The 13,378-nt window shown below is 43.8% G+C and overlaps 2 protein-coding genes across 2 annotated transcripts in view; one reads left to right on the top strand and one right to left on the bottom strand.

Moving 5' to 3' along the window:
- The window catches only part of LOC145408935 (uncharacterized), a gene marked incomplete at its 3' end in the record, with an annotated part of 41,460 nt that extends 34,066 nt beyond the window's left edge, over positions 1 to 7,394 (bottom strand). Inside the window, exon 1 of the mRNA XM_080279515.1 lies at positions 7,348 to 7,394. Within this exon, the coding sequence (XP_080135641.1) occupies positions 7,348 to 7,394 (47 nt within the window). The remainder of the gene's footprint in view (positions 1 to 7,347) is intronic.
- Positions 1 to 13,378, top strand: part of LOC145408965 (uncharacterized) — a 112,737-nt gene that overhangs the window by 35,082 nt on the left and 64,277 nt on the right. The window lies entirely within an intron of this gene.

Raw genomic sequence — 13,378 nt, 5'->3', positions numbered from 1 at the left:
TTTATACCGTTTTAATATCTTTATAATTTGCGCCAGTACCATAGAGGAAAAGTACTGGTGTGAAATATGCAGAAAAAATCACCGTACCGCCTCTTGCTGACGTGTTGTTATTGAATCTGGTATATCAGAAATTTTCGTGTATTATTCCTGCAGTCTTTGTCGATATCAAAAAGGTATAAATGACATACAAGAGAATAATCACCTGTAATCGGAAAAATAAATCACAGAGGAAGAGGTATTACACATCCAAAAGAAACGTAAGGATTTCAGTTCATTCAAAGGGACATAAGCATTATCAGTAAGGCTTATAGAACGAGTCTGGAATATTTAGATTTATTAAACACGAAATAAAAAAAGTGCCAGACTCGTGTTAAAAACTATAAATGATATGAACTTTACTGATATGAAGCTTCCCGCGTAACAGTGAACTTTTTACGTTAGTTTTGGCCGACCGTAAAGGAACCTCTGACTGACGAGAACAGAGACTTTAAACTGCGACCCATAATCCGTAGTACTGGTGTCATTGGTGTCAGGTGGTGTTGTCACTCGTGCCACCCTCTCATTACAACCCATTACCCCTTCCTCCTGCCCTCACCTTCCAGTCATTACCCTCACCCACACCCTTACTGCACCACTACATCTCCATTTCAGTTCCTACATTCTCACACTCCTTCCCTTTTCTACACAGTGAATGCCTTTTTTTTTTTTTTTTTCCTTTTCGCATAGTTTCTCTCTCTCTCTCTCTCTCTCTCTCTCTCTCATTTTCACCCCTCCCTTTTGCCCCATCATTGCATACATTACCACCCTCCCTACCACACCCCACTCCTCCCCTCCCCCCAGCTACATACATTACCACCCCCTTCCCTATTGTACCCTTACCCCCCCTAACCCTCAACCTCTGTACAGTTTTGATCAATAGTTCCTTTACACTCGAAAATGTCTCAAATTATCTCATACCTGTCTCACACCGTCTCGGAACTGTATGGAGACCTCATTGAATCTTGCTTAATCAACCCAGCAAGATCAAGACCTTACATAATAAATCTTTCCCACTTGACTTAATATCTTACCAAACTAGACTTGTACAATATTTCCATTTAGAATCAGAGTGCATAGTAATCCCTGACTAATTTTTGCTGACTTGGAATTACTGTGTGTTAGTATTTGCTTCTACCTGTGCTCATCCTCATTCTGTTTTCCACCAGTTATTATTATTATTATTATTATTATTATTATTATTATTATTCACCAAACATCATTATCATCATTATTAATATCATCATCCTGGTAGTAACAGCATCAGTAGTAGTAGTAGTAATAGTAGTAATAGAAGTAGTTATGTTATCAATGGCATAGAGTGGTTTTCTGGTCATAAAGTTGTGTACTGTGGACGCCTAGCCTCGGGCACCTACGCCTGGAAGTGAATAATATGGGACGGGCTGCCACAACTTCCCCTCCCCCGCACCCATTGCATAAATTACACCTCTTTCTCCATTCCTTCATTTCCTTCCTCATCTTTCATTGTTTCCTTCCTTTCCTTCCTCTTCCTTCAGTACTTACTTCTTTTCCTTCAGTACTTCCTTTTTTCTATTCTCATGTCTTTCATACTCTCAGTCCTGCATTTCATACTTCCTTCCTTCTTGGCCTGAACTTTCTCCCCTTCTTTCTTTTCCCCTCTCTCCTCTTCCCCTTTCCCTCCCCACCTTCCTCCTCCTCATCTCCTGTCCCCTTCACATCTCTCCCATTCTCATACTCCTACTCTCTCCCCTTCCTCCCTTTTTTACCAGTTCCCATGCTATCCCTTCCCTTTTCACCCCTCCAACTTCTTCCCCTACTCTCTCCCTCTCCCTTTCACCTCTCTCACTGTCCCCTCCCCATCCTTATCTCCTACCCTGTCCCTACATAGCCTCTTATCCCCATTTACCTCCCTTTCACAGTCCCTTCCCTTCCCTCACTCCTCCCCCTTTCCTCTTTCACCCCTCCCCACGAAAGGACCAACAAGTCTGTTGCTGCTTGCGTTCCTTTGCACTCCTTCCTGCTGACTGTTTCACCTTAGTTATCCTCATATCACCAATTTCACCTTCTACTCCTGTTTGCCTTTTCTCCATCCCCCCTTTTCATTAATCCCCATGCCTCCATTTCCCTTTCCCAACCCTGTCATTCCTCCTCTTATTCCGACTTCCTTTCCGCCTTTCATCCTTCCCCAATCTCTCCCTTTCCTCTTTCACCCCTCTCCATCTTTTCCTAATACCCCCTTTCCCTCAACCTTTTCTATTCACCCCTTCTTTCTCTCACCCCATCCCCTCTGCACCTTTGCTCTTTCCCCTTCCTCCCCTTCTCCCCTCTCCCCAGTGACCAGGTAAACACAGTGATAATCAGAGCTGACTTACCTGCACCTCACGCCTCCATGAGTTATGTCACACTACCGCCACCGGGTAGATGGGGAGGAAGGGAGGGAAAGAGGAAAGGAGGGAAGGAGGGAGAAAGAGATAGAGGCAGGAAAGGAAGGCGGGAGGGAGGAAGAGGCGGACAGAGGGATGGAGGGAGAGAGAAAGAAACGGACGGAAGGAAGGAGTTAGGGAGGGATGCCGAGAGACAAGGAGATGTAGAGGAAACAAAGGACACAAACGGCCACAGAGCCATTGATCACTTTTGGCTCTGTTTGATGTAGAGTAGTGTGTGGCAAAGCAAATATTTATGAGCCAAAGACAGCAAATAGAGGAGGAAAAAGGGATAGAAAAAGAGAATGAAGAACAAAGGAGATTGGAAGTAGGTAAAAAGAAGAAGGGAAAGGGAGGTAGAAGGAAGGGAAGAGAAAGAACGAAGGGTAAGAGAAGTACAGTGAAAACGAGGAAAGAAATAAATGAGGAAGAAGGAAGAAAGAGCAGAGGCATGCATGTCTGAGTGCTTGCCAGTGTGTGTGTGTGTGTGTGTGCGCGCGCGTCCCTGCCTGTATGTGCGTGTTTGTGCTTGCGTGTGTTTCCGTGTGCGTGCGTGTGTGCGTGTGAGGGTGTGTGTGTGAGATAATCGGATGAAGCTTCCCAAACAGAGTATCTCATCCTCTTCCGCCCAGCCAAACACGACCACCGCCACCAGGCTGCCTTGACATTTGGAAGGCGATCACATGGGCGGGGAAGGGAGGGAAGGGAGGGAACAGGAGGGGGGGAAAGAAGGGGGAAGGCCGGAAGGGAGGGGGATAGAAAGGGAGAAAAGGGAGGAAGTGGAGAGGGAGGAGGAAAAAGGAAAAGGAAGGGAGGAAGGTAACAAAATTGAGATAAGAGGAAAGAAGGCGAGGAATGGGAGGGGGACAGGTAAGAAGAGGGAGGAGGAAATGAAGGATAATAGGGAAGAAGAGGAAGAAAGGGAAGGATGGGTGGAGAGAAGGGAAGAAAAGGACAGGAGGGAAGAAGGGATGGAGGAAGGAGAAGGGAGGGAGGAAGGTAGGAAAAGAATGGGGAGAGAAAGAAAGGGCAGGAAAGGGAAGCGGGGGAGGAATGGAAAGGTCGGGAGGAGAAGGGAGGGGAGGAATTAGGGAAAGGAGGGGAGAGAAAGAAGGGGGGAGGGAAGGGGAAGGGGGGAGAGAGAGAGGATGGATGGTATGGAAGGTTGTGGGAAAGGTAATGAACATGGGATTGAGAGAGTGAGATGGGATTAGGGTGGGGAAGGATGTGGTGAGGGGGAGAGAGAGAGAGAGAGAGAGAGCTGTGAGAAAATGACATGTGTAAAAGTTAAAAAGAAAAAAAAAGAGAGAAAAGAAAAGGAAGAATGCAGGTAGACTCACATGGACAGAAAGAGGATTAAGATAAAAAAAAAAAAAGCGTGAGATTTTGTGTGTGTGTGTGTGTGTGTGTGTGTGTGTGTGACTCTGAGCATAGACTTGAGAGCCCGTTCCATGAAGACAGGCAGCCCACTTTTATGTCACCACTTCGACGCTAATACGCACCGTCCATATTGAATGCATAATAATGACCCAATGACAGTTGTTTATAAGCCGTTCAAGTTCTTTATTTCACCTTGCTATTCTTTCTCCTCTGTTTTCATGTTACCTCTTTCAAATATCATCATCACGAACAAAAATAATAGGAAATGGATCTTGAATTTGGCTCTCTATTGGCTTGTGGGTTTTTTTTTTTTTTTTCCTGGCGGGGGCAATTTGCAGGCTCGTGGTCTTTGATTCCTTTTTCCTTGCATAAAAAAAAATCCTTTCACATAATTTTGACCCAGGTTTATGTTATTTTGTAGTTTAACTGACGTTGTTCAGTAACAGAATCAGACAATACTATGGCTCTACATCCTCTTCATATCATTTCTTCTTGAGTAGCTTTATCTTTTAATGTTAATCTCTTCATACAGTTCACCATTTAAGATGGAAAGTTGGCAATTTTACACCAAGTTATAGTAAACGGAGTATAGGAAGAGGTCGTAATTACAACAGAGAAAAGAGCGAGACGATAGGAAATAGACATATAGGGAGAAACAATGACTTATACGATATAAATGTGACAATAAACCGACAAGAAAGACAAGTGAATAAATCGAAAAATCAAAAGAAAAAGCACTGAAAGCAAATATAATAAAAGAGAAAAGATGAATAAGGGAGTAGAAATAAGAGAGATTATTAAAGAGAAAATAACAAAAAAGAAAAACGAGAAAAATAAAAAAAATAAAGCTGGTGTGAGGGAAGCGGAGAAGGTGAGCAGGACAGGACAGGAAGGGAATTGTATGATTAAAATGGCCGTTCCATTGAGCCAGGAAGGATACAGTGGGATGAGAAAGTGGGGCTGGGGGAAGTGGGTAGCTGGAGAGAGAGAGAGAGAGAGAGAGGGAGAGAGAGAGAGAGAGAGAGAGAGAGAGAGAGAGACTTTTGTATTGTTGTCAGGGAGGGGAAATTACTGAGTTAGGGTGCGTGAGAAGGTTCACTCACTCAGCCTTTTCCACATAGCACATACCAGTATAGCACATGTGGTACACTTATACCACATATAGCACACGTATGCAAGCACACAGCACGCATAGCACATTTGCAGTACTCTCGTAGCATTAAGCGCATATATAATACACATTTAGCACAGCACAAATTTAGCACACTTAGCACACAAACACATACAGTATACATATAACACTCACATAACACTTACAACACACGCATATTCTGTATTGTACAAATGTAGTCCATGCAACATAAGTACAGCATAGCACAAATTTAGCACAAACAGTATATCACGCACAAATACAACTCTCACATAACACATACAGCAGACACATCTCACACACAGCACAGTAGAGGAAGTCCTGTTCTGCAAGTCAGGAAATGGAGAATAGAAGAATGAAAACTCTTTGATGGGGATCACTTGCTTTCTTTCCATTGAAGCCTCCATTAGTAAGGCAGGTTAAATGGACAAAAAAAGATGGTGTATTAATACATCGTTACATACTGTTCTGTACTTAAGATGGAGAGATGGCAACTTTAGATCATACTGAAATGGACTCAGTACCCTTCATTCCGATGCCTTTTTTTATTGTTCTTGCTGCTACCAGATTTCATTCAATTTAGGAAGGACCTCAAGCACTGAAGGGGTATTTCCCTACTCTCTCCTAAGCTGAATAAAGTCGCCTGTAGGAAGTAAGAATTAAATAAAGAAATCGTCATTTTCGCTGGATAGATAGGGTTAAAAAATGCTATAAGACAGGCTTCACTAAATGGCAGGATTTATGAATAGAGAGGTATAGACAAGATGGGCTGGACTGCTGGTGGGACCGGGTGGGGGACTACACCCTGTGAAGATTGACACTGTAGGTGGAATGTTACTGGCGACTTGAAAGCTTACTCAGAGTTTTCTCCCTGATGAAAAATGAAAGCACACATTTCCTTTACATGTCTTGCACCTTGTGATACTGTTAAAAATCAAGGCAGTAGATACGTATACACACACACGCACACACACACACACACACACACACACACACACACACACACACACACACACACACACACACACACACACACACACACACACACACTGCAGTATGAGAAAGATGGCGTGGAAGAATGGGTGAGTCAGAGTTGCACTGAGTGAGCCCTAGAACAAACCAGTGCGTCAAACTGTGCGTGAGGGCGTTGGTGGTAAGTGCGTCAAATTGAAAGTGTGCATAAAAAAAAAGAGAGTATTGTAGATTAAGAGTGCGTGTGTCAACTGAGAGTGTATGCATCAAACTAAGAGTAGGTGCGTTAGACTGGGAATGAATGTTTCCAGCTGGGAGTGTGTGCGTCATTTGAGTGTTGTATATGAAGTGGATGCGTCGAGTTGAAGTGCGTCATATTGATAGAGGGTGCGTCATATATGAGTGCATGAGTCTGACTGAACGTGGGTGCGTCAGACTGGGAGTAAGTGCGTCAAACTGGGAATGGGTGCGTAAAGTGCGGGAGTGACTGCATCAGATTAAGAGTATGTAGAAGCTGTGAGTACAAGTTGAAAGTGAATGTTTTAAATAGGCAGTGAGGGCATCAAAGAGATGAGTGTGCCAAAACCAAGAATGAGTCAAGCTGAGAATAAGTGCGTTAAGCTGAAAATGGTGGGTGTGTTAAACAGAATCCGTCAAACAGAGATCGAGCACTTAGACTGAGAGTGAGTGCGTCATTTTGAGTTGGAGTGCATAAAATGAGTGCGTCAAATGAGTGCATCAATAAAGGTGTGAGTGCATCGAATGAGTGCGTCGAATGAGTGCATCAAATTGAGAGTGAGTGCGTCAAATTGAGTGCGCACGTGCAACTGAGGTCACGTACTTGGGCACGTTCTGACCAGTCATGTTCAGCTGGCCGACACGAAGAGAGAGAGAGAGAGAGAGAGAGAGAGGGAGAGGGAAAGAGAGGGAGAGAAAATACTTATTTTGTCTGCAGCCTCTGGACGATTGCATTTTTGTCATTAGCTCAATTTTTTTCCCCACTCCTTCGTACTTGTTCCTTCAGTCTCTGCTCTCAGTCTGGCTTTCATAGAATCTCTTACTGCCATTATTATTATTAACCTCCAATTAATCCTTTCTTATTTATTTATAACGTTTTTTCTTTTTCTCCCCAACTCACGCAGTCACTTTCGTTCACTCTCCATTCTGAGCGTGGCTTTCACCAAATCTCTAATAAATTTTTTCACCTGCTTTTTTTTTTTTTTCTGCTTACGACACCTTGGGTTGATGTTGACGACCCAGGTTCATCTGAGAGTGAACCCGGAGGACTGTTGCCCTAGCCCTGCAGTCCACCACCCGCCTTTCGGGGGATAGGGAGGGGGTTGAGGAATATTTGTATAACCAGGCAGTGGAGCCGCCCAATAGTGCCACCACATGAAGGCGTACCTGTCCAGCACCATGACACGTGTGACATTGCGAACCACCAAATTCATCGTTGAAGCCACTGAAAAGATTATCTCATCTTGACCCAGGGAAAGTGTGGTTAGATAAACTGACCAAAAAGTTCCCCGTGCTGGCTGAGGTGAGAAGGTGTCATGACCGGGGATGTGGAGGTGTGGCTTGTATTCTGACGGTCATATGAGGTTTGTGTGTGTGTGTGTGTGTGTGTGTGTGTGTGTGTGTGTGTGTGTGTGTGCTTATTATTTTTTTTTCCTCCCAACCAATACGGTATACCTGCAGATGGTTCCCTTGCGAGTCCGTGAAAATGCACCACTCCCCGTACCGTTCCCATCATCATCATCATCATCATCATCATCATCCGTGACGCAGACCTAACCTGGCTATCACCCACACCACCTCATCCACAGCTTTTCACGCTGTCCGAAGGCAACTTCCGAATCGTAAAGCTTTTCAGCCTTGCACGTTAAATTTGCTTTCTTAACCGATCGTACTTACTCTGCTTAACCCTTACTTAACCTAACCTGTTCTAACCTAAGCCTCACAGACTAATCAACCTGAACCTAACCTAACACTCACAAACTAATCTAACTTAACCTGAACTAACCTAACCCAGTCTTTGCTAATTAGCACTGACAAATCTAACTTTCCCTAACCTAATCTACCCTAACCTTCACAGACTAATCTAACTAAACCTAACCCATCCTATCCTAACCTAACCAAATCTATCCTAACCCAAACCTCACGAACAAATCAAGCTTAACCTTATCGTAACAAACCTAAAGCTTCCTATCAAAGAGAAAATGCCCAACTTTATCACAGTTTGGAGAATCGCAGGCCTGTTAATATTTAGGACAGAGGGTGTGGTTCCTGGCGTCGCTATGGTAACAGAAGAGGGCAGTAAGGTGTATAAACAAAATAAGTGACTGAAGAAAACGCGCTAGGGAGCTTCCGTAATCGACTTTTACAAATTCATCACAGAATCTATAATTGGATTTTGTAACACCTCTTCCTTAGCGATTTAATTTGCCCTTTACACCTTAACGAGTTGCTGTATGCTGTTTATGGAGTCTTGTTATAGATACAGTATGCATCGATAAAATACAGGAGGATTTAAGGGTGTAGTGTGCAGAATAAATCGTTGTATAACAGGTGTTACGACTTTTCCATAGCCACCCACAATACGATCCCAAGTCCGAAATTTTTCCTCTGTTACCATTGCGTCTGTTCTCCATCTCGGTTTGTTTCCACCGTTTTCTTCTCCATTTTCTTTCCCAGTAAATCCTTCTCCATTTCTTTCCCCTCCCTCCATCTCCTTCCCCCTCCCCTTTCCCCTCTCTGTTTCTCTCTCCTTATTCCTCCATCCCCCTCCCATTTGCCCTTCTCCATTTCTCTCCCCTTATTCCTTCACCACCTTGCCCCTCTTTCCCCTCTTCCATCTCTCTCCCATTCTTCACCTCTTTCCCCTGTCACATTGTCCACCTCTCCCATCTCCTCCCGTCTCCGTCCCAGTCTCTCTCCTCTCCTCTCTTCACCTCTGTTCCTTAACTCCCTTGATCCCTCTTTCCTCCCCCTTTCTCTGCCTATCTCCCTTTTCTCCATCTCGCTTCCTTCCTCCCTTCTCCACCACCTCCCCTCCATCAGGGCTGTGTCGCGTGGTAGCTATTGACCTCATTTGGCAGGTCAGGTCGTACAGGTATTGTTGTCACTCTACAGAGGGAAGCAAATACATCCAGCCACGAGTACCAGATATAACAGAGAATGCTAATGACTTTATTTAAGGAAAGAATTATATAAAAACGGACATCAACATACAGAAGTTAATGAAGGGGTTGAGACAGCCTATACCTTGCATTTCATCTAGTGTGGTATTTTGTTTCTTACACACACACACACACACACACACACACACTGTATTAATGTTTTTTCCGTAAGGTGGAGTCGAGAATTTTAGTCTTAAATTATGAATGGAATACTTTGAAGTTTGTTTCATTTGACACTAAACTTATATTCTACTGCTACTATGCTTTTATGGTCCTGTTTCTGGATCTCACTCATTTCATTTCTTACTGGAGTGCTGAAAGTAATTACGATGATACTGATGATAATGGCAGAATATTTTTGCTGTTTTTGTGATTTGCTCTTTTGAGACAAATGAGAAGTTCGGGAGCGTTGTGTGGTTGATATGGATGCACTGGAGAGGGTTAGAAGTACTGTGAGATGGTTTGGCCATATGGAACGAGTGGAGAATGAGCGATTGGCTAGAAGATCGTATGTTAGTTATGTGGACGGGGTAGAGGAGGACCGAGGATGAGGTGAAGAAATTGGAGGGATAGGACATGGAGGGAGGGTGACCTGGTGACGGAGGCCAGGCTGACATGGAAGCGCATGTTTGTGGCCTCTCTCTTGTGGATTAAGGTGCCTGGGTATAGACAGACAGATAGATGTTATTTGTGAGTGGTGGTGCAGCTGGGACTCACAATGGTTGCCGTGAAAGGCTTCCTGTCTGGCAGCAGCTGTGGCGGGGTGGGGGCTGTGAGAACTAAGGGCTATTGTTTGTGCCTCACTGAAGGAGGTGACGTACATACACTGCTGCCTGTCACCATCTTTTTCTATACTCTTATTACGCCGACCTGGCCTAAAATTAGCATGTCTTCATTTTGAATGCTCAGTATTAACAGTAGGTTAACGCAAGATTTTGTTGCTAGTCACGAAGAGATGCCGTGGAAAGGATGTGGAGCTGTAGCATTCTCCTTTCCTGCCACTGGGTTACATGAGGGACGGAAATCTGGCTGAATTAGAGCAAAAGTGCTATAGTTTGTTCTTGCTGTCTCCGTACGATTTTGATCAGCTGAGAAGAATAATTTTGCGGAAATGTTAAAGCGCTGATTATATTACGGCTTTCGACAATGCATTTACATATGCTTTTTTAGTTAACCACATGAGATCGAATAAGCAATGGTTATATTTATTACAAGGCGATGATATTCCGACAAAGAGAGATTTTCGAAGTGGGGTGGTTAGATGCAGCCTTCATTAATCCCTTCAGTACCAGGAAATCCTCTTAATCTAAAAATAAAGGAGCTAAAAAGAAAAGTCTGGTAGAAGAAGGAATAAGCTACAAAAAGACGTCACCGGGTTAAAGGGGTTAACATCTACAGATCGATAATGCTTTTTTTTTCTCTTTTTGCGATCTTCGTGTGTGTGTGTGTGTGTGTGTGTGTGTGTGTGTGTGAGAGAGAGAGAGAGAGAGAGAGAGAGAGAGCATTGGTAATGACCGTATACATATCTCCCTATCAGAAAAAAAAAAAAATCACTTCTACATCCTACACTCCCATGGCTTTTTTGTTGTATTCTTGCTACTTTCGGAGACTTTTATTTTGCTTAGGGAAGACTTTTTGAAACTGTGGGGGAAGTGGGGGAAGGATATAGCGTTCATCAACCCTGGCCCTGCTGGAAATCCCTCTTATGTTGCGAAAAAAATCGTCTGGCTAGCAAGATAAAAGTTACAAATCCAAAGGGTTAGCAGAGGAGAATCGTCCATTGGTACCGATAAATGGATGTAAATAGAGTGAAAGTATTTAAGAAGCTGGGTGAGTAAATTCTGCGACCTCCACTTTCCTTGTTTTTATGTACCCTTAACTAACTCCTTCATTATGGTTACGTAGTTTCATTATATTCTATTTCCACACGATTCTAGTCAGATCTGGAGACGCTTACTTGATCTACAGGGTTAGATCCTTAGAGACTGTTTCACTCTCCTTCCCCATTGCTAAGCGTGTTTAGGTTAGCGGCAGGAGACGGACGCCTTCACTTGGTGGCACTGATATATCTGGGGTGTTTAAGTGCCAGGTTATACAAACGTCCCTAAGCTACCTCCCTATCCCCTGAAAGGAGGAGGATGGACTGGAAGGATGGAACTTAGAAGAGTCTATAAATGCGAGCCTCGGAGTCTCCCACGTTTGTCCAGGCGGTGTGAGTGATTTGTTTACAGAGGGATAAGAGCGCTGGCGGGGTGCTGAGGACGGGGATCAGAACCTCTTTGGTGGTCCTGGCGGGGTGTCCGGAGAGGCTTCCACACCTCACAGGGGGTTCTGGTATTTCTGTGCTATGGAATGCCGCCACTCCCACGTCCCCTATTGCCCTTCACAATGTTGTGTCAGGGAAGAATGAAATGTAATCCATACGTAAGGTAATAGACGTTTTATTTGAACTTTGTAGGCTAATTGAGAAAATGAAAGGGAAAAAAAAAATCAAAGGTCTGGAGCCAACAGATTTTTTTCTTCCAGTGAAAGTTTAAGAAAGAAAGATCTAGTAATTCTGAGAGGCCAGGACAGGAGCATAATCTCAGGAACTGGGCATGATTCACCCACAACAACTTGACGGTAGTGTGAAACAAGACACGCTGTTGGTATGAGAACACTGTTACAAAAGAGTCACATTTATTAACTTACCGACGCTTAAGTTGTGAATCATACACGTGTTAATGTTTATGTCCTTAATGCTACAACTGTCATACACTTTACATCCAAAACTGGGTGAAAACTGAAGTGAATATTACGGTCAGGCAAAATATTTACGGGCACTTAATTGCTTTGAAGACTTGTTCATCGTAAAATTAATTAGGATTCTTTATAATTACGACCCAGCTCTCTCCCTGCCGTGTCTAAACCCTCACTAGGACCAGTTTCTAGGCAGCCAGGGAGGGGAAACGTAAGACGGATAATGAAGGACGGTGAGAGAGAGAGAGAGAAAGAGAGAGAGAGAGAGAGAGAGAGAGAGAGAGAGAGAGAGAGAGAGAGAGAGAGAGAGAGAGAAGGTGGATGGATGGATGGATGAATGAATTAATAAAGAGATAAACAGAAGGAAAGAAAGGTAGACAGACAGACAGAGACAGATAGACAGAAGCAGAAAGAAAGAAAGGCAGACAGACAGACAGAGACAGACAGATAGAAGCAGAAAGGAAGAAAGGTAGACAGACAGAGACAAATAGATAGAAGCAGAAAGAAAAAAGGTAGACAGACAGACAGAGACAGACAGATAGATATACAGAAGGGGTCGGTGATAGTGTCAAGCCAAAGCCACGAAAAAGAAAAAATACCACGTTCGACAACCCAAGGGAAACAGAATGGAACGAGGAGAAACGAGCCTTTGAAAGTTGGCGGCGGTGGTGGTGGTGGTGGTGGTGGCTGCCGCAGGGGAAGACCTGGAGACTAACCTAACCTGCGCCTTAGGGTGTAAAATCGTCCGTCGGCAGCAGCGATGAAGGAATTAACCCTCTCGCTGTCGAACTGAATACACGAGCCTCTTCAGCCCGATCACGTGTATCTCGTTTTAGTCCTGCTGTGCACAGACGATTTCATTCGGCCTGGGAGGGACTTTGTGAAACTGGAGGGGTTAGACACGGCCTTCGGTAACCCCCCACGACTTGAAATCTTTCCTAAGTTGCATAAAATCGTCTATAGGTAGCCTGATTAAAAGGAAAAAAATGTAATTGAATTAAATGTATTAATGGAGACGAGAACATGATGTCTAATTATGCTTGACCTATTCAGTTTTGGGATATGTTTTCAGTTTAATTCTCTGTATCTCCTGATGATTTTACTCAGCATGGGTTACACAACGATCTTGGGGAGTTAGATACACAGTAAATAAACCCCTGAGAATACAAGAGGGTTTTCCGAAGCTGCATAAAATCGTCTACACTCCCTTTACTCTTACCTGGCCTAAAATTACCATCTCTCCACCTTCACTGCTGAGTTGTGGCAGTAGATTAATGCTAGATTTATGATGCTAGTCCTGAAGAAGTGCCCCGCAGAGGATGATGAGCCGTAGCACCGTCCTTTTCTACCGATGAGCTACGTGACATAAGTTGCGAAAGGACGAAAATCTGGGCCAAGTTCAGGTGAAAGAACTATAGAAGCAGAAAAAGGAAACTGTGAAGGACGTTACATGAAGTCAAGTGGTCAATGAAAATCTTCAGGAGTTACCAGGAATGGAGGTTAAAAGACGCCATCGT

This window comes from Coenobita brevimanus, chromosome 79 (assembly GCF_032717465.1).
Source record: "Coenobita brevimanus isolate Jiangsu-jjx chromosome 79, ASM3271746v2, whole genome shotgun sequence".
In the NCBI taxonomy this organism is placed as follows: Eukaryota; Metazoa; Arthropoda; class Malacostraca; order Decapoda; family Coenobitidae; genus Coenobita; species Coenobita brevimanus.
The sequence above is the reverse complement of the archived record's forward strand: the minus strand, read 5'-3'. Positions and strand labels throughout refer to the sequence as shown.